Source organism: Eptesicus fuscus, chromosome 3, assembly GCF_027574615.1.
Source record: "Eptesicus fuscus isolate TK198812 chromosome 3, DD_ASM_mEF_20220401, whole genome shotgun sequence".
NCBI lineage: Eukaryota > Metazoa > Chordata > Mammalia > Chiroptera > Vespertilionidae > Eptesicus > Eptesicus fuscus.
In genome coordinates, this window is record NC_072475.1 from 1,094,841 (window position 1) to 1,121,874 (window position 27,034).

At 45.7% G+C, this 27,034-nt stretch overlaps 1 protein-coding gene across 5 annotated transcripts in view; it reads right to left on the reverse strand.

Moving 5' to 3' along the window:
- Positions 1-27,034, reverse strand: part of SCAF4 (SR-related CTD associated factor 4) — a 56,829-nt gene that overhangs the window by 22,014 nt on the left and 7,781 nt on the right. For 3 of the 5 annotated variants that reach the window (XM_054713370.1, XM_054713365.1, XM_054713350.1), the window contains exons 2-10: positions 11,589-11,672; positions 10,626-10,670; positions 9,206-9,367; positions 7,498-7,633; positions 7,083-7,222; positions 6,360-6,512; positions 2,125-2,300; positions 1,680-1,794; positions 44-208 (exon numbers count right to left, since the gene is read on the reverse strand). In XM_054713370.1, the coding sequence (XP_054569345.1) occupies positions 44-208; positions 1,680-1,794; positions 2,125-2,300; positions 6,360-6,512; positions 7,083-7,222; positions 7,498-7,633; positions 9,206-9,367; positions 10,626-10,670; positions 11,589-11,672 (1,176 nt within the window). The remainder of the gene's footprint in view (positions 1-43; positions 209-1,679; positions 1,795-2,124; positions 2,301-6,359; positions 6,513-7,082; positions 7,223-7,497; positions 7,634-9,205; positions 9,368-10,625; positions 10,671-11,588; positions 11,673-27,034) is intronic. The other 2 variants (XM_054713378.1, XM_054713360.1) reach the window with 1 other exon arrangement.

Genomic DNA, 27,034 nt, shown 5'->3' on the forward strand with positions numbered 1-27,034 from the left:
CCCGGCAGCCCAAGGTCACCAGCAGCGAGGAGGGAGCTTGTACCTGATGTGCTTTCTGGGTGAGGGGCTCGCTGGGGGCCGGGAAAGGGGCCTGGAACGGCTGCTGCACGGGCGCAGCTGGAGGAAGCACAGGCGGAGCCAGGGCGGGGAACGCAGGCGGGGGCAGGAGGCTGAACCCCGGCATCTGTCCGTTAGGAGGAAGTGGAACCTTGGTTTTGAAAGAAAGGGTGTGAGTAGATTTTAAATCACAGCTACGAAAAACAAATTTTAAAGCCCCGACTTTCATATGAAACTAAAATACCTTCAATAAATTTTTATCAAGGGAAAACAACGATACACAACAGTAATTAACAAATTCCACAGTTAATCATTAGTCAAAGAACTGTTACATATCCAAGTATATATGCAGGTTAAAAATCCCATGACTCATTTTGGGGAGAAAGAGGCTAGAAGCACTGGCTTGTAGGTTCATTCTTTAAAAAATGAAAGTCTCTAAGGAGACTTTCACCTAACATGCCTACCTGTAGGATTTCAAATATAATAATGAGAGTAAACCACAACTTAACATATTTCTGCATGTGCGTTTCCAATGTCAATACACTTACAAATATAATTATAATGTCACAAAAGAAGTATTCTTTCTAAATTATTTATAAACTTTCCGTAACTGTTAAAACATTTGGAAATAAGTTCATAGGTTTTCTTCATATTTTAAACAGGCTTATAAAGTACTTTTCAAACTTCACCAATAAGTCATTAAAATATCAGTATCAACTTCCCATTACCACGTCTAAATGGACTGAGAGTGAAGTGAGTAAGATGAGTACGGTCTGGACAGGTTTCTGAGAACCTGCCTGCACTCGGGCCATCAGGTTTATTCCCAGGACCAGCTGTACGGCAGAATCACAGCACAGTCAAGGCCAGTCTCTAGAGTCACTGGAGCACTGGAGGGCCAGGATCGGCACTTTTTAGAAAATGTTTTATTGAATTTAGAGAGGGAGGGAGAGAGAAACAGCGACGAGAGAAACATCTCGATTGGCTATCTCCTGCACACCCCCTGGGACCGAGCCCACAACCTGGGCGTGGGCCCTGACCAGGAATTGAACTGGTGACCTCTGGGTGCATGGGTCAATGCTTACCCACCGAGCACACCATCCGGGCAGGATTTGCGTTTTTTAAAATGCCCCTCTCCGCCCCCGTTAACTGAAATGCAGAGCCGAGCTTAAGCAACTCTCAATTAGAGGATTTGCTGCAATAAGTCCAGTGAACACATCTCTACTGCCTCCTGCAATTCTCCCGTGTGCCATGCTCTTCCAGTGCAGACGCCCAGCCCCCGCCTGCCGGCCGAGCTGAAAGCCTCGAAAGCATCTCATCGCACACTGAGCAGAGGCTCCTCGCGGGAAGAGCGCTGCAGCGAACAGGCCAGGTCCCTGACACAGGGCCAGGGTCTGTCGCTGCCTAGACTACTTTACAATGATTATTAAATTAGGAGCATGCAATGTTTGGCACCCCTGTTTCAATTAAAGCAAAAAGCAACTCAAATCCGTTATGTGCTCAACAGCGTTTACTGCGGCCGTAGCGCTCCTTATCCAACCACGCAGCTGAACGGGGCTGTGACGTGCAGCCCGCAGGCTGGAAGGAGCATCTGCCGACCTAACCCTCAGCTGCAGGAAACACACCTGTACCTGATGGTGCACTGGGTCCTGTGGCATTGCCATCATCGGAGGCGGAAACGGATCCATATTTTGATGCTGGGGATACGCTGGTTGCTGCATGCCATCTCCAGGATACCCACTGAAAAAGCACGAGCGAGCCTTTTACCAGTCAGACACACACGCGATTCTTAGCCCCACTTACACAGAAATACCAAGAACGTTCTCCAGGAGTCACTGATAATCGACAATTTTCTGAATCGTCTATTTGCCCACATACTAACTGAGCACCATTCCCAACATAAAAGCCATTTTTTAAACATTTTTCAGGACCCCTTCCTCATGTGGGAGAAAACCCAATACACCAGTATTTAAAGAGACAAGGACTGTACAGGACAACCATCTTCCACTCCATGTTCCCTGCTGTGCCCGCGAACACGCCGACTCCACGCGCTGAGGGATGGAGACTCACAAGGGCGCCTGCGGGGGAGACGCGGCGGGCACGGCAGCAGCGGGCGGGGCCGGGGCGGCAGGTGCGGCAGCAGCAGAGGTGGTACTGGCGGCGGCGGCAGCGGCAGCGGCATCTTCTTTCTTCGATTCTTCCACAGCTTCGGGCTCGTCGTCATAATCAAATCGATCAAGTAGCTTCTGCAACAGGGATGTCGGTATTCCACTTTAAAATTCCGACAGCATTCAGTGCACAAAAACTTTACAAAAACAGATGTTCCCACCACCTCTAATGCCACCACACTGTCCTGTACCGTCTCCTTTTCCCACATGCCCGAGGAGCTGGCTCAGAGACAAGCCATGGTTACACAAACGCCGCCTGAAACAGAGCGCTTCTGCTCTGCTTTTCTTCCCTGGTTATTTACACAGGCGGTGCCTTCCTCCTGACCATCGTCTAAATGCCTCCTTTACTAATTCAGCAATAGACGTCTTTGACTCAAAGTCGTGTTTCTAGACAGAACCCTTTGGAACTTGGCACCCCTGACAATGGTGCACATTTCAGCAGGCTGCAGACGCAAGGCCGTCTTATCCAACTGCTATGATGCCCACAGCAAAGTGCCCAAGGCCGCCGCCCACGATGCTCATGAGAAGAAAAAGCGACAGGCAGGCAGGGCTGCGCGGAGCAGTCTCCCCACCCGCCCACCAGCCTCTTTCCCAGAACGCCGCTCCCTCCCGGTCACCAGGCACGTCCACAAGAAGAAGACGAGCGAGCAGGCACTTCACCAGGTCACATGTCTAGCAGAGCCATGTAAGCTGCGATCACATTTGTTCAGAAAGGAAGGAAGCTGCCCAATACACACGGCTACTGTGTGTTGGTAGATGGCACACACTTCACCATCACGAGAAGCGTGCAATGTAGACAGACTTTCTTCTTCTTACAAACAAGAACACTAAAGCTCGGGGCAGTCAGAAACAGAACCAGGATGGTACTGTCAGTGAACGGTAGACTCGGGAGGTAGACGCGGTCTTTTCGACTTCAAAGACCCAGTCTCCCCTCCTAAGCTGGGTCCATTCTGTTCATGGATTTCCAGCCTCAAATTCCTAAGCTGGTGGCGCTCTGTGGTAGTTCTGCCAGAACGTTACTGAACAGGAGACTTCTGAACAGGAAGGGACAGCACATGCTTCTTTCTTTGTGCCTCGAGGCCATGTGATTCAGGTTCTCACCGTACCTGCGTGGTCCCACAGGACCCGGCGCCTTGCTGGTTACACACACTGGCTATGCAGCCCCTGCGGCAATCCAATCGAGGCGCTACCATCACTACCTTCATAGTGGTGCACACGGACTATCTGCGTAACTCAACACCAGAATGAAGCCAAGTTTAAAACTCGGGTCTAAATTGTCCACAAAAAAACACACCTATGATCTCTAAAGTTTATCACATATAAATGTGTATTTGAAGTCTTAAGGTCTATACCTATTGCTTTGGAAAAGATTTGAAACGATTGAAAAATCACAATAAGATCTATCCAAAAATACATTTTTGTTGCTTTTTAGGCAACTGAAGATCTATGAATCAGCTGAAATAAACAAACTGTTCAGTTTGACTAGCTTATAACGAACATTTTTAGCAGTAAGGAAGGCACAGAATTCCTTTTTCCAAACGTGATACAAAAACAAACGTTGACCATCCCACTTAAGGTCAAACATTAGAGGAATCACAACTCAAAGGAACGAGATAGGGACGCCACCAGCACTGCCTTTCCTCGGCTTTCTCCGGGAAGGCCTAGGCCCAGGGCATCAAAAAGGGGAAAGAACCAGGCAGAGATGTAGAAGAGGAAAAGTAAAAAAAGCAGCTACCTACAAAATCAGAGAACCAACTATAAAATTAGGTGTTTAATACCATGACCATTTTACAGGATAAAATAAAAATCAATAATCTGTGCACTGTCATCATTAACCAAATGAAATGTTATGCAACACTAAACCTGAAAAATACCTAAGAATAAATAAAACAAATGTACAACACATACAAAAAACAACATTGCGGTCTATGGAGACTATAAAAACCCATCACTACTTCTTAAATTAACCCACAGATTCATGAATGCTAAAACGCGTGCCAAGTCCACCGAGCAAAGCATGCTGCGCTGGTTCACTGGACGTGTCATCGTGGCTGGGTTATGGTGTCCAGCTGTTTGGTCAAGCATGAACCTCGATGAACTGTGAAGGGATTTTTAATGTGACTCACATTTCTATTAGGGGCTCTGAAGGAAGAAATACCCTCCATCATTTGCGTGGCCCCAACCAACCAGCTGAACTTAGGTTTCCTGAAGAAGGAATCCTCAGGACAGCAACCCAGAACCGTGCCCTTCGGGGTGCAGACTCCAGACTGGAACCGAAACTCGCACCGAGTGTCCAGCTCAGCCTGCCCTACGAAGGCCAATCGGCAAGCCTCCACAACTGCCTGAGCCAGAACCTCAGAAATCAACCAGCCCTTCCCCTGTCCTTCCCGTTCTCCAGTGTACGCTGTGCGTATAAAGTGGGCTCCGTTTCCCTGGAGAACCCTGACTATCATCTTGGCTCAAGAATAGCTAAAGAAAACCTGGGGCGGAGGGGAGGGAGGGGGATGTGACACCTGGAAATAAAATATGATATGTAAGTTACAAGTACTTAAATTATAATGCAAAATAAACAAATACATTAGTGGGACAGGACAGTGTCTACAGATAGGCACAGAGACAAATGAGAATGTAGTCTCAGATAAAAACAGTGAGGGAAAATTAGTTCTTTCTAAAAACAAAGATTTAACTATCTTGAACCGTATTCTAAAGTAGGTTCCAAAAGAACTGAAGAGACAAATGTAAAAAACAAAAATACAACTGAAGAAACAAATGTAAAGAACCACTAGAAGAAAATATAAAATTAAAAAAAATACAGGTGGGAGGAGGTTTCCTAATCAAAACACAAAGTAGGAAGCAAGTGAAACACTGTACGGAAGCATTTACACCCACATGTACATGGAGGTCGTTCTGAAAAGCACACACCAATCTGCTCAGAGAAGTGGGTTAGAGCATTCTGCATTATTCGTGTTTTCCCCTCATACGTGTAGGCCTGTGCACTCAAAAGTTTTATCCAACCTTCTTCTAATCAGTAGTCACTCACAGATTACCAAGACGCAGCCCTGGCCAGGTAGCTCAGCTGGTTAGCGTCGTCCCACTAACCAAGGCTGCAGGTTCAATCCCAGTCAGGGGCCATGCAAGAACCAACCGAGAGTGCATGCATAAGCAGAAGAACAAGAGGCTGTGTCTCTCCCCCTCCTCTCTAAAAAACATCTAGAAAAATAAACAAATAAGTCACCACGACACAGTGACAAGCAGTGTTCACTGCACGGAGTCTTAATTTGAACCCCCAGCATATTTTACATAAAACATAATGAAAGTTATTAGGTCTTATCATTAGAACGCTGGAAAGAAATCTCACAGATGATGCAAAGTTATCATTTATTTCTAGGACCTTCAAACTTGTGCTTTTTGTAGTGAAACCTGTAAAACGAAATAAAACGTTATGTAGCCATAAACCCACAAAAAGAAGAGAGAGAAGACGACAGGAGTGGAGTTGTCTGGGTTACCATGTCACCCGAAGCTCGGAGCTGTGTCCTCAGCACATCCACAGCCTGAGCGCTGCCCCTCGAAGATGCGAGGCCAACAGAGCACGAGGACCTGCACAACCGACACCCTCGTACCGACGTGGCCACCAGGGTTTTTAACACAAAGCCCGGAAGCAACTTAAACGTCTACCGAAAGGGGGCAGCCGAACAGCGAGGTGTCCAGGTAGCGGCCTGTGCCTAACAAGCGAAATGTAGACCTGAGTCTGCTAACCTCGCAGCACCAACAAAAAGACGAGGAAAGAGGAGCAAGATCAAAGCAAGTGAGCTGAAGGCATCCAGCCCCAAGGAGTAAGTTCTGAGGAGACGCACAGCACGACGTTACAGCAGTTACTCCGAGTGCGGGGTTTAACGGTACTGTCTGTGTACCTCCCTTTACACGGTCCGCTTTTATGTTTTTCCTTTATTTCTTTATTTCCTGAAACATTCTGCACTGAGTCTATCTATTAAATCTGTAGCCAGAATTAAAACCACGTGTGGATGTTGTGGGGACACCGGACAGCACGGAACACTAAAACGGACAGACACAGGCGCTAGAGAAGGCCGCTCCAACACCCCAGGGAGCGAGGCTGCACGGCTGCGGTGGGAAGCGTACCTTGTCAAACGCCGTCGCCTTCTGCTCTGGCGGCGGCGCCGGCGTGGTCTTTAACTGAGCGGTGATGGCCTGGACCTGCGCCATCACAGCGTTGTCAATGGCGGGAGACTGTGGCTTGGGAGGCTGCTGAAAAGTCTGAAGGATCTGCTGAAGCTTCAAGAATGGGAAAACCGATAAACCACTAACAAAGCGTAATCATCGTATCAAAAGACATTTCACTAAAAATTCTTAAAGGTTGACTCAAAATAGCATAGGCGCAGAGTAAACTAGAAAAAAGAATCAACATTTTAGTTCTGGTTAAGGTTGCTGTGAATAAATACAGCAAGGCTACCATCTGTGCTGCTTAAAGTGAAAAATGTATGTTGACAGCCCACTGGTAGAAAATAATGGTCACAAAGAAAAGCACACCCGCTGAAAGGTGAGCAAGGTAACTACGTTTCCGGGAAATGCAAACATCACCTCCCATTCAAACGGCTGTGGAAGCAGCCTGCGACGTCAGGACGGTGAGCAGCACTGGCCGCTGAGCGCCCTGCAGCTCTCTCCTCCCAGGGGCCCTCTGCTCGGTGCCCAGCTCACCTCTCCACACCCCACCCTCCCGCGTCCGTCTAGTCAGGCTTTCCTACTGGAGAGCACCATCTCCTCCCTCGCACGTGCCCACTGTCAGGAAGAGAAACAAGGACCCCACCCGTCCCCACCGGCAAACACGTCCTCTCGGTCCTTTACCTGCTGCCCTTGGGTCGTCTGGAACAGCTGGGCCACAGCAGCAAACGCGTCCGAACTGGGCAGCTGCTGCACGGGTGGCACAGAGTTGGAGGTGACCAGGGGGGGCTCAGAAGAAACTTTGACTGGCGGCGGCGGTGAACCTAAACAAGAGGAGGTCAGGAAGGCCTGAGAACACTTTAACCTGCCCATCTGCTGTACCCTGTTAAGCTTCTTCTCCAAAACAGCGTCCGTTCAGTTTACCAGAGACAGAGAGACCGCGCTGCTCGAGGGGGGGCTGGGACGAGCGCGGGAAGGGCCGCATCCTCCGTACGAACAGTCGTGGGCAGAAGCCATCCCCCCACGAGGTGTCCCGCAGTGTGAACAGACCCGCTCCGCAAGCAGAAGCCGCCCACCCACAGCTCAGAGCCGGCCTCACCTTCATTGTTAGCGACACTGTCTGCCCCCGGCACGGCGCTGCTGCTTCCTGCGGCCATGTCCAGAAGGGGCTGGATAATTTCAATTTTGAATACTCCATTTTTTTGCCAAAGGTTCAGCACACGAACTATTTTACTCTATGTGGGAGGAAGCATGAATACACAATTAGTATTTGCATACGTAATTTATCACACCTCACCAAAAAAAGAGAGTAAAACAATAACCTTAAGTCGATTTTTCCATACTAAGCAGTTTTGTGTGTGTGTTTTTAAGTATATTTTTATTGATTTCAGAGAGGAAGGGAGAGAGAGAGAGAGAAACATCAATGATGACAGAGAACCATTGGTCGGCTCCCTCCTGCACACCCCACGATGGGGATCGAGCCTGCACCTGGGCCTGTGCCCTTGACCGGAATCGAACCCGGGACCCTTCAGTCCGCAGGCCGATGCTCTATCCGCGGAGACAAACTGGCCAGGGCCTAGGAAAGTAAAAGCTATTGTCAGAATCACAGCCTCGTGAGGCTAACCAGCCTTTCGTCAGCAGTGTAACCTGCAATACGAAACACAGAAGGGAAAGAAGGAAACAGAAAAGTCATATAACCTACAGAATCAAAAGAAACTATTTAATAATAGAGAGGTGGATTAGAATGCTCATACTGTATGTATGGTTAAAAAGAACCCATCCACCACTGACCAAAAACGTGGCAGAACTGAAGCACTCGTTTAGGATGATTCTCACAACTGCGACCGTTAGGAACTGACCAGTAACTGAGAGGCAAGCGGTTTGTGACAGGTGAGCAGGAAGGAGGCCTGCGAGGTGTGACTTAGGGTGACACTCTCGTCTCCTCCTCACGGACGAGGCTCTGCTTTCCTCGTGTGTCCTCTCCCACAAGAGCACCCCTCCACTATGAACACAGAACCCACGACACTCCAATGTATGTGCTGTTTCCCGTAAGGGCCTCCATTCTTCATTCCTCTCAACAGGCTCCGCGCTGCGTGGCTCCCGCCTCCTGGCGTCCCTGCCTGGGGGGACCAGCCACACACGTGCGGAAGCGGACACTGCAGTCCGACCGCTGACGAACGTCACTGACGCTCCCGCACCTCTGTGTGCCCGGCAGCGGCCACCAGCACTGCCCCTTCCCTCTGGAACGCACCGCCATCTGCGACGAGCCTGCCTTTCAACCACAGACCGTCCCGACCACTCAGCTACACGTGAGTCTGTCCAACAACGTCACCTCTAAAACACAACGGTCCCGCCCAGCCAGTGGCTCCGTGGTTGAGCGTCGACCTATGAACCAGGAGGTCACGGTTCAACTCCAGGTCAGGGCACAGGCCCGGGGTGTGGGCTCCATCCCCAGTAGGGGGCGTGCAGGAGGCAGCCGATCAATGACTCTCTCTCATCACTGATGTTTCCATCTCTCGCCCTGTCCCTTTCTCTCTGAAATCAATAAAAAAAACAAGCAAAAACCACAATGGTGCGTTCATATTTCAACAGTATGATTTTCCTAAAGGATTTTACAAGAAAGATAAATATGAGGAAAAAACTATAGAAAAAACTGGGTTTTGTTTCAAGTTCGGAGATTACGATGATTTCTTTCGAATACTACAGTAGGCTTCAAATATCTAAAATACATTTAAATAGATCTAGATCCAAATAAATATAAATGAAAACAAAAGTTTTAATTAAAAAATTAACTATATTAACTATACCTTATCTTCAGACGGACAAAGATATAAGTATTGGAATGTGGCGGTTATATTTTTAGAGAATCTTGGCCCAAACACGTCTTTATCAGTTCCAAACTGATGACGAGACTGTCGTACAATTGAGTCGATTACATATAACCCTGGAACCTTGTATTCTGGTTTACACTACAAAGATAAAGATGTAAAGTCAATACAAGAAAGCAATTTGACACCCATCAACCTCACGTTAATGAAACTCTGTATACTAATGGTTCTTTCTATTTAGAAACTACCTGCATGTTTAGTGTCTTCATGGCCAGCTTGTCCAATTCCCACAGTCTACAGAGCTGCTATTTTCTCTGATGCCCTACCTCCCACAACAACTTCCCAGATTCATCATTAGTTCACCAGTCCCTACACCAATTCCACACAAATCCAATTCATCCTGCTCAAAAAAATAAGTTTTACCTTTTAAAATTTCGAAAAAGGTAATTTTAACAATGTATCAATTTAATTCTGTTCAAGTACAGTACCAGAAAAACAAAAACCAAAAGGAAAGGTTTTGGGCCTATGAAATGGAAAAAAATAATAGAGAAACAGATACCTACATATTCCAGGGGTATAACCTTTATGGAAGATGATTTGCAGTAAACGCAAAGCCACATTTAACCCAACAATTCTACGTCTAGAAATGTATCCTCAGAAAAACCATCACGAGGCATCCGATTTCCCACAAGCCAGGCCGGAGTGCACTGTGCCCTCGGGAAGGGCTGAGTAAGCGGGGAAAGCAGGGTGCCCACAGCGCGGTCCTCTCCCTCATTAGTGCCCGTGGACATAAGACACGGGGCAGGTCCAAGTCTGGTTTCGGGGCGCAGCGGTGCGGCGGTGCCTGCGGGGCCTGTGAGCTCCCCGTTTGCTTACTGGTCCAGCTCTCAGCCCGTGTTCACAGGCCACACACGCTTACACCGCACCACACGCACAGCTCCCGTTGGGGAGAAGACAAAGGTGCCTCAGTCTCCCTTCTCAGGACTCTGCGGAGACACACACGTGCTAACCACACGGCTGTAAACACACTACAGCACTGTAACTCAAGAACATGTAATTATGGGGGGGCAGGGGGGAGCTGTAAAAGCTTTACAAAGTGCTTCCACTTGAAATGCTCCCAGATGAGTTAAATGCCACAGAGGAACAGGGCAAAGGGCAGGAGCACGAGGCTCGGTGCGCAGGCAGCTGCTGGCGACGCCCGCTCTAAGCTCGTGCCCAGCCAACAGCGCTGCTCTGAAGTGCTCCTGTTTCTTTAAAAACCCTCGAGGGGTTAAAAGGACCTGCGGTGACAACTTTTTGTGGAGTGGCTTTACAAGCAAGCATCCAAATGACAATTTACCGAGTAAATTACAAATACTGAACATAACTGAAATGAGGTAGTAAGTAAACGGATAGTTACCTTTTTGATGAACTTTTCTACTATTTGAACTACATGCTTATAAAGCTGAAAAGAATGAAAAGAAAATTATTTTCCAGTGTACATATTTCTACATTTCCTGCAATGTAATTAGAAAATACTTAAAACCTTGAAATTTGCATTATTTAAATAATTCTCAAGATATAAACACCATATATGATTTCACTTTTATGTGAAATCTAATAAACTAACCTAACAACAAAAAGATTATACTGAATAAACCATCAAAAGTAATCTAGCCAATGATTGAAAAAAATCAGAAATTAACTAAAGCACAAAACTACAACCCTCCAACCCCAAAGAGAAGGCTTTCCCTTAGATTTCTAAATCAATAATCCTTCACAAAGCAGCATATCAAGGCAACTTCATGAGAGAGCTGAGAACAATGGAACTGGAACTAAATTATGCAGTTTCTAAAATTAGGTGTGATCTTGGGTAAGAAACTTAATTTCGTGGAGCCCAAGTTTTTGTTTTAAAATAAAAATGAAGCTAATACTCAGGTGCTTTATGACAAGAATGAAATGAAATTTTAAAAATGCGTGCACTCTACCCTCTACTTCTGGGAGTTCACGTTTCTTAGGAGCACACGGTGCCACCTGAGGAGCTGGGGTGCTCAGCAGCGGACTGTGGCCGTCGTTAAACAATGCGATTACCAATCATGTTTCATTACATATTATTAAATACCTGTAATTCTTATTTAATCACACCTCAATAAAACGGGAAAATATACCAGGGAAATACTAATAACAACCAAAAGAAAGGGAGAGCTGTTTGGAAGCAGCATTCCAATGCAGACACACCACACAACTGCCCTGCACCCTCAGCAACAGCTGGTGAGTGCTCTTTGCTTCAGGCCTGAATCAATTCACAAGGTGAATTCTCATGTTTAATAAATAGCAAAATTTCAGACATTTTTCAAATTAAATGTGTTTATTTTACTCTTACCTTAATGGCTTTAATAGCAGCTTTTGTGATGAGAATCATCTTGGCTCGAGAGATGGGAGGTTTCATATCCATAAGTGAAAAGAGCTTAAAAAAATGAGAAAAAAAAATTTTTTTTAATTAAAGGTAAAATTAGAGGTCAATTCACCAGTTCTACAAGTTGTTTGCAATTTATTAACTAAGAGAGTAACAAACTTTTGGAACTAAGTTTAAAAATTTGGCTAATAAAGAAAAATCAAGAGCTTTCCTACATACCTGCACGGCCACTTAGGAAACACAACGGGAAAAGATCACATTAAAATAGAAAAAACAAAAACAAAGAAGAGCAAAAAGGCCCTGGCCAGTGGCTCAGGGGTTAGAGCGGCAGCCTGGGCACAGAAGGGCGAGAGCTCCGTTCTCAGTCAAGGGCACGTGCCTGGGTTGCAGGTTTGCTCCCACCCCTGGATGGGGTGCATGCAGGAGGCAACCAGACAATGTGTCACTCTCACACTAACCCCGCCCCCCTTCCACTTTTTCCAAAAAGCAATGGAAAAAACACCCTCAGTTGAGGATTAACAACAACAAAAGCAATAAAAGGCAAAAAAGGTAAAAACATTACGAAATTTACAGAACCTATACCAGAAAAAAACGTATTCCACCTTCCTGATGGGCACCGTTTTCCTGAACTGCAAGTGGCAATAGTGATTCCATATATAATGTAACTTCAATCCAAACCTCACCGAGATTTTGGAGAAGTCAAACAATCGAAGATTCATTTGGAGAAACACGTATTAAAATCAAACAAATTTAAAATGCCATTTTAAAGCTGGAATCCACAATTTCTTGACTTAGTCAGGAATAACAACCACTATTAACAAATGACACAACAGTAAATCCACACTACAAACCTCACTGAGATTTTGTGAGAGTTTAAATCCACCCAAGACATAATGAACCCACAGGTTATAAAGGTACAATCCTGACATTAAGATCCTTATATATAGCTTCGTAAATTGATGTTTCTGTTTTGCTTAATCATAGGCACATACGAGTACGTGGGATTTCTAAAAGGGTATTTGAAATAAGCATTATCAACCTTATATGAATCAGATTTCTTGTTTCTTTCCAATTAATGTTAATATTTCAAATACAGGATTTCCAAGATACAGACTTTACTACAAGACTGCTTCTAAGAAGCTAGCCTAGCCCGGCCGGTGTGGCTCAGAGGCTGTGTCGACCTATGAACCAGGAGGAGGTCATGGTTCGATTCCTGGTGGGGGAGCATGTGCCCGGTTCGACCCCTGTGTGGGGTGAGCAGGCGGCCGCCGATCAATGATTCTCTCATCATTGATGTTTCTATCTCGCTCTCCCTCTCCCTTCCTCCCTGAAATCAATAAAAATAAATAAGTAAGTAAATAAATAAATAAAGCCAGCCTAAAGAACGAAAGTCTCATTTCCCAGAGGAATATCCCTACTTGGCAACATATTCTAAAATGTAGAATTTTTTCATAAATAATATTAAGACACAGAAAATAGAAAAAACAAAGATTCTAACACAGAAATCCATTTTTTTTAAAAGAAACATCTAAATAAGTAAGGTCATGGTTCTTTATTATTTTATTTACCAACATAATAAAAATTCTTGAGAATGATCACTAATTGAAAAACAATTAGAAAGAAGATAGTAATCTCTGAGATTATATAAATCAATTGAAAAACAAGAAAAATGTAAAATATTTCAACTTAAATACAAATTCTAAAAAAATAAAAATAAAGAAAATTAAAAAAAATTTTTAAGTATCAATACTGTATAAAATATACAAAACACATTTATAAAGGGAATATTCTGACCACTTATCCTATCTCCGTGGTCGGCAAACTGCGGCTCGTGAGCCACATCCGGCTCTATGGCCCCTTGAGTGTGGCTCTTCCACAAAATACCTGGCCTGGGCGAGTCTATTTTGAAGAAGTGGCATTAGAAGAAGTTTAAAAAATTTGGCTCTCAAAAGAAATTTCAATCGTTGTACAGTTGATATTTGGCTCTGTTGACTCATGAGTTTGCCGACCACCGTCCTAATAAAAGAGTAATATGCAAATTGACTGTCACTCCAACATACAAATGGCTGCCCCCATGTGGTCAAAGATCCTGCCCCCATGTGGACACAAGATGGCCAGCAGGGGAGGGCAGTTGGGAGGGACCAGGCCTGCAAGGGAGGGCAGTTGGAGGTGATCAAGCCTGCAGGGGAGGGCAGTTAGGGGTGACCAAGCCGGCAGAGGAGGGAAGTTGGGGGTGACCGGGTCTGCAGGGAAGGGCAGTTGGGGGGGGGGGGGGGGGGGCCAGGCCGGCAGAGGAGGGCAGTTGGGGGCGACCAGGTCTGCAGGGAAGAGCAGTTGGGAGGGACCCAGGCCTGCAGGAGAGAGCAGTTGGGGGGGACCAGGCCTTCAGGGGAGGGCAGTTAGGGGCAACCAGGCTGGCAAGGGAGTGGTTAGGGGGTGATCAGGCTGGCAGGGGAGTGGTTAGGGGGTGATCAGGCTGGCAGGGGAGTGGTTAGGGGGTGATCAGGCTGGCAAGGGAGTGGTTAGGGGGTGATCAGGCTGGCAGGCAGAAGCGGTTAGGGGCAATCAGGAAGGCAGGCAGGTGAGCAGTTGGGAGCCAGCAGTCCTGGATTGTGAGAGGGATGTCCGACATCCCTCGAGGGGTCCCAGATTGGAGAGGGTGCAGGCTGGGCTGAGGGACATCCCCCTCTGTGCACGAATTTCATGCACCGGGCCTCTAGTAAATTATAAAATTTATTGGGACAGTTTTACTCTTCTATTTCTTTCTTTGTACCTTAAAGTAGAGAAAAGGGGATGCAAAAAAAAAATTACACTATATGGGTCTTAAGAATAAGCAATAGTGAAAATTACTTGTCTGGCCATTAAGAACTTAGAGGATCATTTTAATGAAGCCCACGCCAGAACTAATATTCATTTAATGTCCCAAACAGGACTTTATTATTTCAGCAGTAACTTGCCATTAAAACAAAACAAAACAACACAACAAAAAACAGCCAACTGAGCTTACAAGACAGACCAGATCAGTGTATCTTGTGATGAAATACCCCACCTAATCCATACATTTAAATTATAATTAGTTTTAAAAGTTACAATACTGTCCAGACTATTGTGCCACACAGCAGTGTCATTCCAGGCGGAAAGGCCAGCGAGAGGACCTCCAAGTGCTAGCACTACGATGCAGAGGCAGGGTGGCACCACACTGCCTGAAGCAGCAGTCGCCAGCCGGTGGTCTGCAGACCACGCTGGTCCCCGAGGTCCAAAAGGTTGGCAACCGCTGCCCTAAAGAAGAGACTTGGGAAGAGGCAGCCAGCACGTGAGTGCCTGCTATGAATCAGGAAGAACTGAGTTTGGAGGTACGCTATTTTATTGATTTACTAGAGGCCTGGTGCATGAAATTTGTACAGGGGTAGGGTCTCTAGGCCTGGTCGGCAATCAGGGCCGAGCTGTGGGGCGACTGGCAGGGTGATCAGGGGCCCCTGCTGGCACCCGCCTTGGCTGGTTGGGGCCTGCAGGCTGGGGGAAGCTCCTGCGTTGAGTGTCTGCCCCCTGGTGGTCAGTGCGCATCACAGTGACAGGTCATTTCACCAGTTGTTCCGCCGTTCGGCCAATTTGCACATTAGGCTTTTATTATACAGGATATTAATAACGACCATAGATGCCGTTACACTTGTTTTGGGATGATACTCAAAAGGGTTACACCTGTTTTAAATGATGCCCAGAGAGTGGTCTCAACTAAAATTTGTTGAAAGCTCATTCATAATCCCTAATAGCACACGCATGCCCTTACAGAATGTTGCTTCCGAATACAGACACAATAACAAGCAGGCATCCTGCCTGTCCATATCCTGCACTGGTCCAGGGGTGACACAGTGACACACACCGAGTTTAATTTGGGGAGCCCACTGAATACCCAGGCGGAGACTGGAACGTGGATCTTGAACACAGAAGAGAGATCAATGCTGAGAACTGAAAAGTCACGAAATCAAAGGCACGAGGACAGTGAGAGGACCGTATAGTGAGACGGGGCTGGGAGCGTATGCCCTGCCAGCGTCCACACCAAAACTGCCAACGCGGCACAGAGAAGGGCTTCTTGAGCCAGCACCAAGACGACGAATGCCAGAAAGTAAAGGCATTTGCGAGGACAATGCAGTGAGGCTAGGCCCAAGCCTTGTCCGTGCCCTTTGACAATCAGGTGGCTGAAGTGATTTCAAAGTTCAACTGGTTAAGGAGTAAGTGGCAGGTGAGACAGCTGAAGTGCAACAGTGGGTCATTTCCTTCCCTCAACCACTATCTGAGAGCTTAATAACGGTGGTGGTGTAAGCTCCGGGTCTGGCACACAGAGGAGACAGCATCTTTCAGATGACCACTCTCAAAATAGCTCTGACCTGTGAGCATTGTAAGGCTTCCATCATATTTAAGTTTCTCTTTAGATGCTGTTTACTTTCCTTTACCAATGTCTTTCTTGTTTTAAACTTAAGAATTTGTAATCGATACAGGTAATTTATTAAGAAAAACACTAGGCAAATATAGAAGTTTCGAAACTGGAGGTTTAAAAATTACCTTTAAAAACTCAATAAATGTTACTAATATTTCATTGACTTCTTGAAGGCACAAATTCAGCACACAGGTCCCCTCATATTTAGATCAATGCCTCCATTAGATAGTGATCCTGAAATTATGCTGAAATTGATATATTTTATAGTAACTATGCAGATTGACACTTACTTGGACAGAAAAATTAACAGCCTTTATGATGAGGTAGATACAACTCCACTTTACAGAAGAGAACACTAAGGCACAGAAGTTCCAGCATCTACCCAAAGTCATAAAGCTAACTGATAGTAAACTCCATCTGTGGCCTCCATTTCCCAAAGCTCAGATTCCTTCCAAGAAGCACCTAACAAGAAGGAAATTACTTAATACTCTAATAATGATAGCACAGAACAGTGTAGATAATACAGACTACACAGCAAAGAAAAAATATATGCATTTAGACCCAATGAAAAGGTAATAAATACCAAAATATAATTGTTATAAGGGAGTGGACCTAAAGATTTTCTTAAAAAATATTTTTATTGATTTCAGAGAGAAGGAGAGGGAGAGAGAGATAGAAACATCAATTATGACTGAGAATCATTTACTGGCTGCCTCCTGCACCCCTCACACTGGGGTTCGAGCCTGGAACCAGGGCATGTGCTCTAATCGGAAATCAAACTGTGACCTCCGGCTCATAGGTCAACACTCAACCCACGGAGCCAGCAGACTGTGCCCCAAGATTTTTTAATATCAAACAGTAAGCGGCACAGAGGTAACAAGGTAGGGAGAGTGTACTGATCCAGAGCAGGACTGCAATTTGATGACGTTAAACAAAAAGTTACGTCAAGGCATCCTATAATGGCCAAGATAGGAAGCCCACAACCTTGTGGTAATCTAAGAATTATTTTATTATTTTTTAAAATATATTTTTATTGATTTCAGAGAGAGGAAGGGAGAGGGAAAGGGAGAGGTAGAAACATCAGTGATGAGAGAGAATCATTGATCTGCTGCCTCCTGCACGCCCTGCACTGGGGTACAAGCCTGCAACCCAGGCCTGTGCCCTGACCAGGAATGGAACAATGACCTCCTGGTTCAACCACTGAGCCACGCTGGCCAGGCTAAGATTTAGATTATGATGACTGAATTTCTGAAAACGATCCGTTTTTTTTAGAGTAACAACCAGAACGCAGGCTCAATAATGAATTGCCCAGGAAATCCTGGCTCTAGCACGGCTGGGAAATTGTTTCTTCGTCTGTAAAATGAGGGTTGATAGTCCCTTACTTACTTAAGGAAGTTTAAGAATTAATTCAAACAATACATATAAAAGCACTTAATGTAGCACCTGGCACAAAGTAGATGGTAGCTAGCTATTTTTACTACTACTACTACTACTACTACTACTACACATAATTTTGTTGAAAAAAGGAAGAATGCTGGCAATAACCCAGAGCAGTGTTTTTCACATTGCAGGTAGAGAAAATATTAGATTAGCCCTAGCTGGTTTGGCCCAGTGGATAGAGCGTCGGCCTGTGGGTTGAAAGGTCCCGGGTTCGATTCCAGCCAAGGGCACATGCCCAGGTTGTGAGCTCGATCCCCAGTAAGGGGCATGCAGAAGGCAGCCGATCAATGATTCTCTCTCCTCATGGATGTTTCTATCTCTCTCTCCCTCTCCCTGCCTCTCTGAAATCAATAAAAATATATTTTTAAAGAAGAGAATATATTAGATTATAAAAATGAGCTTAGTGGGTGTGACCACACAGTAGGGACATAACAGTCCTACACCCAGCAAAGGCGGCACTGTCTGGTGAAACACCCCACCTGCAGGTGTGGAATGCATGCGCACGCACCCGCGTCTCAGGAAGATCGACTTCTTACTGAGGGGTCATGGTAAAAACGTACAAAGGCTATTATTCAGAAAAATTATTTTGCTTTAGAAATGACCATTAAGCCCAAGCTAACCGCTGGTCACCTTTCAATAACGTGCGGAGTGCTGAACCCACTAATGCGTTGCTTATGGACAAGCCGCGGGGGAAGCAGCACTGCCCAGTCAGAAAAAACCTCATACTTTTCAATTACCCTCAGACTACACAGTTACAAACTAGACTCCAGCCTTTCTGACCAGAATCTAATCTCAGTCAACAAACTTTACGGAAAACAAAACACAAAAAAACCTATCAGCTTTATATGTAAAGCTTGAAAACTATAAAATTTAATATAATTCCAACAAACTCTACTAATGAAAAAAAAAATAAAAATACCCAGACAATGTGGTACTATGGAACAAGCTAGACAGACCTGGTTTTGAAACCGGGTCCAAACATGTGATGGCCGTGACAACCTAACGACCGGTCGCTATGATGCCCACTGTGGCCAGCAAACCACCTGATCAGGGGGTGAGGCCAGCCGGCCAACCTACTGCCATTTCCTACTCCCGACAGGCCCAGCCCCCATCATCCCCGATTGGGGCCAGGCCAGCCAGACCCCACCCATGCACGAATTCATGCACTGGGCTGCTAGTCCTTTCTAATAAAAAGGTAATATGCAAATTAACCATCATTCCGTCACAAATATGGCAGTGCCCAGTCCTCTCAGCCCCGTCGGAGTCCCCCAGTCCCAGGGGGGCGGCCACTGAGAGCAGGCAGCATGAGCAGCCTGGCAGAATGCTTGCTTCATCGCCGCGACGATGAGGCAAGCGTTCCACCCCTGCCGCGGAGGGCCTCTGGGCAGCGGGCCCCGAGGCTGCATGGTGCTGGGCCGAGGCGGGGACCTGAGGCTGCGCACCCCCGCCCAGCGTGGGGCCGGCTGGGTCTGGTCTCGCGCGATTTCGAGGCGCGCACGGGTGGTCAGGGACTTGACCCTGGGTCCCGCGATGCACCCCAGACTCTGACAGGAGGAAGATTTTCATATACGTTTTACTAATTTTCTTTCATCTCTGACACTTCTATTATAGAAAAAGAGCAAATAGCAATATTTGCACCAGGCCACTAGTCCTATCTAATAAAGGAGTGATATGCAAATTGACCATCACTCCAAGACACAAGATGGCCGCCCCCATGTGGTCAAAGATGGCTGCCCCCAAGTGGACACAAGATGGCCACCACAAGATGACCTGCACAGGAGGGCAGTTATGGGTGACCAGGCCAGCAGAGGAGGGCAGTTGGGGGTGACCAGGCTGGCAGAGGAGGGCAGTTGGGGAAGACTAGGCCAGCAAGGGAGGGCAGTTGGGAGGGGAGGACCCAGGCCTGCAGGGGAGGGCAGTTGGGAGGGACCCAGGCCTGCAGGGGAAGACAGCTGGGGGGGACCAGGCCTGCAGGGGAAGACAGCTGGGGGGGACCAGGCCTGCAGGGGAAGACAGCTGGGGGGAACCCAGGCCTGCAGGGGAAGACAGCTGGGGGGGACCAGGCCTGCAGGGGTGGGTAGTTGGGGGGGACCAGACTTGCAGGGGAGGGCAGTTTTGGGTGATCATGCCAGCAGGGAGGGCAGTTAGGGGTGACCGGGCCGGCAGAGGAGGGCAGTTGGGGGAGACCAGGCCAGCAGGGGAGGGCAGTTGGGTGCGACCAGGCCAGCAGGGGAGGACAGTTAGGGGCTACCAGACTGGCAGGGGAGGGCAGTTCGGGGTGACCAGGTCAGCAGGGGAGGGCAGTTAGGGGCAATCGGGCCAGTTGGGGAGCAGTTAGGCATCAATCAGGCTGGCAAGGGAGTGTTTAGGGGGTGATCAGGCTGGCAGGCAGAAGCAGTTAGGGGCAATCAGGCAGAGGGAGGTGAGTGGTTAGGAGCCAGCAGCCTGGATTGTGAGAGGGATGTCTGACTGGGATTGGGCCTAAACGGGCGATCAGACATCCCTCAAGGGGTCCCAGATTGGAGAGGGTGCAGGCTGGGCTGAGGAACAGCCCCCCCCCCCCCCGTGCACAAATTTTGTGCACCGGGCCTCTAGTCTATATATAAAACTCTGAGCCCAGGATACCTGACATATACCTGGCTCAGTCAATAGAGCTATGCCATGCTCTGGAAGGGATTTTTGTTATGGCTCACCATGCTGTCTGTGTTATACCTACTGTCCAAACGCTGCCTCTAGAGAAATCTTCTCCACAGTGAGAATGTAGCAGTATCGGAGACTTTAAAGCGGTACAGCACCTCAGTACCTACCCAGCAGTCATACCAAATTCATATCCACTTTTACAACATCGCTGGCAGACCCCAGCTGGTGAAAAGGCTTACAACTCACCAGCTCCAATGGCTGCAGCATCTTCGTACTACGGTCCCTTCTGATCTCCCCTCCAGATGTATCCCCATGTTCATGGAACCCATAAACTGTTTTGTGCTAGCTCCCCATTTCTGCAGTAACACAGTACAACCTACTGTGCACCTTAAAACAAGCCGTGTGTTATCTGCCCGTTTTGGAGGCCAGACTCTCACTAGTCTCAAGTCAAGGTGCTGGCAGGGCTGCATTCGGGAGGCTCTGGGGCTTTCGGCGTCCAGAGGGCGCTTCCATTCCTTGGCTCAGGGCTCATCCTCCACCTGCAGACCCTCCAGAGTGTGGGGTCTTCCCTGCTCCGTGACCCTGCCTCCTTGTCATGGACTCCCCTGCCTGCTCACAGAAGGACCCTTGGGTTACACTGGGCTCACCGGGACAACGCAGGATAATTAACCCATCTCCTTGACTTAGTCACATCTTCTGCCATGTCAAACACTCACAGGTTTGCCCTGACCGGTGTGGCTCAGTAGACAGAGCGTCGGCCTGCGGACTGAAGGGTCCCAGGTTCGATTCCGGTCAGGGGCATGGACCTTGGTTGTGGGCACATCCCCAGTGGGGGGTGTGCAGGAGGCAGCTGATTGATGTTTCTCTCTCATCGATGTTTCTAACTCTCTATCCCTCCCCCTTCCTCTGTGAAAAATCAATAAAATATATTTAAAAAAACACTCACAGGTTCTAGGATTCAGAATGTGGACACGTGGGGACAGGCACTGTTGGTGTTTAAAAGGCTGCCCGATCTATCGTTACTGACCTCTATCATCGACTGAAACCCTGACGGTTTCACGGGAATCTCCCTGGCTCTCCCTGTTGCCTTCCCGTTGGTTCCTGCAGGCTTTCCTGCGGCTGGTGTGGCAGCGATTCCAACCCGCTGTACATTTCATGAGCCACTTTACATGCCTCCTCCAACTCAATGGTTTTTGCGTTTTCTTCAGTGAGGGACAATAGCATGTGCCTTTATTTATAACTCAACGGTTTTTTTAATTAAAAAGAACAGGACCTACTTGCGGAATGACCTGACACGACTTGGACATTGCCAGTTAGCTCAAGTTCACTTAACAATACGTTCTCATCCTGCCTCCATTTTTCTAATTTATTCATGATGAAATCATGACCGATGTTATTCTGAAATATGTGGTTTATAGTCTTCACTAGACAAAAAACATTTTACAAAACGAAAGTTTAATTTGGTGTATTATAAATTGTGAGTAAATTTGTTCTGGCTCCCAGTGACGAGAAATTTCTAGAAAGTCATAAAAGAAACTAACAACTGGCAGAGATCAAAGTTACTGGCATCAAGCCTATGATTTCTGAAATACGTCTTTTCCTATTTTTTGAAACTGAGCTGTCAAAGCAATGCAAAGAATTAGACTATATACTAGTATAAGTAAATATTTTAACCTTTTAAGTCCCTCAAGCAATGTTTCCTTCCAGCACCTCTTTCAATGTGATGCCCTACCATTTCTTTCTCTAAACTTTAAAAATAGTGACAGGCTGGTACTGAAATCTCCCCCAATAGACACAGGTATCAAAGAGTTTAATTCTACAGTCTTTCTTCTTCTGTTCATTTGACTCAATATGTCAGACATGCTGACTTCAACCAAACCAAGAGTTACGTCCAACATAACCTGCATGTTTATCAGTAACATATAAAACATTATAAAAGTACACATTAGATTTTTCCACAAAAGGCATTTTGCCCTGGTGGGTGTGGCTCAGTTGGCTGAGTTAGTCCCATGTACCAAAAGGTAGCCAGTTCCATTCCGTCAGGGTACATGCTCAGGCTCAATCCCCATTGGGGGGCATGCAGGAGGCAGTTGATCAATGTTTCTCTCTCTCCCTCCCTCTCTCTAAAATCAATAAGAACATGTTTTTAAAAATAAAACAATTTTCCTGCAAAGAGGCTCTGACCATCTCATTATTAATTAGAGCCTGAAGACAATTCCATCAGACTCGCTGCTAGAACCATTAGGTGAGGCTTTCCAGTCCCTCCTTACCTGACAGTCCATCTTACGCCTTTACATGTCCATTCTCAAAGGTTTGTCTGAGCTAATGCTTTCTAGCTACTAGAAAATCAATGTGCTGAGGGATGCAGGATGGGGGCTAAGGGCTGCAAACCAACCACTTAAATAAGTACCATTATGCCAAGCAGAACAGTGAGTTAATCAATATGTACAAACAGATACTAATGAAATTGAAGAACGTACAGGAAAGGAACTCAATCACCAGAAACAACCCCATAACTGACTAATAAACACAAAGCTCAGCCTTACCAATAACCAGTTAAAATAATGAGAACCCGAAGCAGGGAGGCATGAACAGACTGACATAGCTCAATGTGGGAGTTGGAGGGACGAGGAGAGATAAACCAAAGAACTTACATGCACAGCCATGGGCACGGGCAATAGGATGGTGAAGACCCGGAGGGGTGGGGAGGGGCTGGGAGAAGGGGGAAGTGGGGGAGGAATGGTTGACATCTGTAATACTATCAACAATTAAAATATAGATATATTAAAATAAAAATATAAAAATGAGATATAATTCAATTACCTAACTGGCTTGAGTGTAGATTAGCATAAAGCAAAGAAGATACTCTACTGATGAGACCTAATGGGCAAGTTTTAATTTCAGAGAAGACTTCGAAGCTATATATCAAAAACTAAAAAATATCAAAATATTTTAAATCTAATACTTCCATTTCTAGAAATTTATATAAAATAGTCATATGTTCTCAAATTCTCCACGATGGCAATTTAAAATCATGTTGATCAATTGGGTAGACATTGTCCTGACACTCCAAGTTTGCATGGATCTCCAGTCAAGGGCGTATACAAGAAGCAACCAATGAATGTATCAGTAAGTGGAAAAACAAATCAATGTTTCTCTCTCTCTCTCAAATCAATACATTTTAAAAATAATAATTTCCTGTTATTCAACAATCATACAAAAATTTCCAAACAAAAGTAGACAAGAAAAAAAGACTGAAATACTCTAAAATATTAATGGTATTTGGTGGCATATTTTCTTTATTTTCAAATTTAAGTTTACTTAACTTGCATTAACTTTAAAATGAAAAAAAAATTAATTAGTGTCTGAGACACAAAATGCATTTCTCCAACTTTGATTACAAATAAATGTATACAATTGTTATCAGATAAAACTTGTCCATGGAGTCAATTTTGCTTTGTAAATTAAGTTATGTCTAAGTCAATGGCTTATACATTTTTTAAATTAAGGAATTAGTTTATTTTTTTAAATATATCTTGATTGATTTCAGAGAGAAAGGGGGAGGGAGGAAGAAGAGGGAGAGGGAGGGGGAGAGGGGAAGGGAGGGAGGGAGAGGGAGGGAGGGAGAGAGAGAGGAGAGGGGAGGGAGAGAGAGAGAGAGAAACATCAATGATGAGAATCATTGATCAGCTTCCTCCTGCATGCCCCCTACTGGGGATCGAGCCTGCAACCCAGGCATGTGCCCTTGACCAGAATCAAACCCAGGACCCTTCAGTCTGCAGGCCGACGCTCTATCCACTAAGCCAAACCAGCTAGGACGGCTTATAAACCTTTAATAAAACTTTTCAAAATTACTAAAACAAATATTTAAAAATAAATTTACCCCTTTAAAAATCTTTATAATAACTGAAGCTCTTAGGAATATAAAACACAAATCTGAGAAATCACTGTTCAAATGCAGCAAATTTACAAGGCTTTTTACAAAATACACACATACAAGTACAAATATCCACTGTTGATACTAAACATGGAACCACTGTTGGGTTAATTATGTCCATGTGTATTTAAGAAAACAGAATACAGCAATGTAACAAGCAGTAGTTTAAACTTCATCTGTGTTATGTCCCACTTTCAATTCTATCACCAAACCCTACTTCTGTTACCATTTGCTGCTGGCAGAACGAATTTTCTGAAGTTAATTTCTGACGATTCACCGTATAAAGTGTGCCCTCGTGTTTTCTTTATGTGGCCAACGCCCCTCCATTTCCCTGGGTCCACACTTCACTGACTTCCCCTGAGGACCGGGCTGCCTCCCGTCCCCCTCAGTTCCAGCAGTAGGTGGTTTTCTAGTCTTCACGGAATACTGGTTCACTGACCGGCAGTCAATCCTCAAGAAACAGGCCAGGAGGTGATTTTAGAAAATGTTTCCTTCAGCCCATCCTTCTATTCCACTAGCACAGATGCCGGCTCTCAAAACCAGTTACTGTAACCTGGCCGCAGAGCTCAGGTGGACAGAACATCATGTAGATATGCCCAGGTTGTAGGTTCAATCCCTGGCCAGGGCACATACAAGAACCAACCAATGAATGCATAAGTAAGTGGAACAACAAACTGACAGCTCTCTCTCTTCCTTTCTAAAAACAAAAACCCGCACACACACATTTAAAAAACACACTTTTCCTGTGCCTCACCAGTGAACTCTGTTTACCCCCAGAGTTGACGAGAAAGCGTTTTGTGAATTACATCTTTACCACTAGACCTCACCAAGAAGTGAACACTGGCCGAAACCGGTTTGGCTCAGTGGATAGAGCGTCGGTCTGCGGACTGGAAGGTCCCGGGTTCGATTCCGGTCAAGGGCATGTACATTGGTTGCGGGCACATCCCCCGGTGGGGGGTGTGCAGGAGGCAGCTGGTCGATGTCTCTCTCTCATCGATGTTTCTAGCTCTCTATCCCTCTCCCTTCCTCTCTGTGAAAAATCAATAAAATATATTAAAAAAAAAAAAAAAAAGTGAACACTGGATCCGATGAGAAAAGAAAACGCCCCTACCTTGTTTTATTTAGACCGGCTATTTCCACAAAGTGACAATGACTGCATCTATGCACAGGCAAGGGACTAAAACTGAAAATGTCAGCATGAATAAAATCCTAATCAATTTACAATTGTTATTGTGAGTATAAACCAGTAAAAGAAATATCAATGCCTAAAGGCACATCTGAAGTTTTAAACATTGATTCTATCTATTGCATTATGCAGATGACTTAAAACTAAACAAACTTGGACAAATTCTTCCAAAGTATACATTATAGTGCACTCGCTACCATGCTTTCAAATGTACAAGAAGTTGTTTAGGGAGGAGCCCTCTTATTTGTAAAACTTGTGTTTGCATTTACTAAACAATGGTAAAGACCTGCAGAAAGGGCTGAACCCCAAACCTGGCTGTCCTTTCTAAAGTGATTTATCACTCAGCATCTCTTAATTAAGATGAACTAGATGATACGTGACTATTAAAGTTTAACGACTATTTCATGTTTCCTAAAGGCTCACAAGGTGTCCTACCACAAATTGCCGTATTACAGGTTCCCTTTAAGAAGGCCACTGTCCTTCTACTTCAGCTAAAACAGCTCTGACGAAGGTAAAAGAGGGAGTCAACTGGAAGGCTCGTGAGGCAGTGCGGAAAGGTCACTGGGGCCCTGGCCGGCGTGGCTCAGTGGTTGTCGTGTGCACCGGAAGGTCGGTCCAATCCCAGTCAGGGCACAAGCCCAGGTTTCGAACTTGATCCCCAGGAGGGGGTGTGCAGGAGGAGCCAAAACATGTTTCTTTCTTACCCATGTTTCTCTCTTTCCCTTTCCCTTCCTCTCTAAGTATTAATAAAAATGTATTTTAAAAAATTTCTGCCCAGAGTAACCTTATGTTTAAAACTTCCCAACTATTTGTAGATCTGCTGCTTCACGTACGTTTTGTAATTAACACGACTAACAAGCCCGGCTGGTACGGCTCAGTGGGTCGGAGCGTGGCCCCTTGCACAGGTCTTGGGTGATTCCCGGTCAGGTGCACACGGGAAGCAGCCATTCTGTTTCTCTCACTTGGCTCTCTCTCTCTAGAATCAAGGGAAAACATGTCCTTGAAATAACAAGTGTTCTGCCCTGGCCGGTGTTTCTCAGTGGCTAGAGCACCGGCCTGCACATGGAGAGTCTTTGGTTCAATTGCAGGTACCTGGGTTGCAGGTCTGTCCCCATCCCGTCTGGGAGCAACCAACTGACGTGTCTTTGTCACATCAATGCGATTCTCCCCATCCCCTTCCACTCTCTGCAGGAATAAATGGAAAAAATATCCTCACTCCTCGGATAAGAATTAAAAAATAGTAACGATGAGTGCTCTACAATCAATTATGGGTGGAGATAAGATCGACAAGTCTGGCTGTAACTGTCTACCGAACACAAATATGTGAACGTCAGCTTTGACAGTCATGAACAAATATGCAGAAGTTAAGGCTTGAAAAGAAACTAAGTTTTTCTACTTTTTCCAAAAAAGTCTTCATGCAGTTAAAAATATTAATCAGCTTATTTTTTTTCATTGTAACATTTATTTGTAACTGGGGTGAAGTTCAAATTTTGTTCCTGGCTGATTCTATGACTATATCTGAAAATAATTTTGCTGTAAGAAGAGGGTTGTGCTTAAAAAAAAAAAAAAGGAACTATTCTGCTCCAGATGTCACATATGCTGGATAGATCACTGCTCTACGGTCTCTTCCAACTAGGACTACTGACCCACATGGACTTATACCAAAAACCACCATTTGTCCAAACACAAATCAGAACTTTCAAGAGGTAACTGGATGGTCTTCCACTTTTAACTGAGCCCTAGCAGCCATCTTTAGTTTTTCCCCATCAAAACTG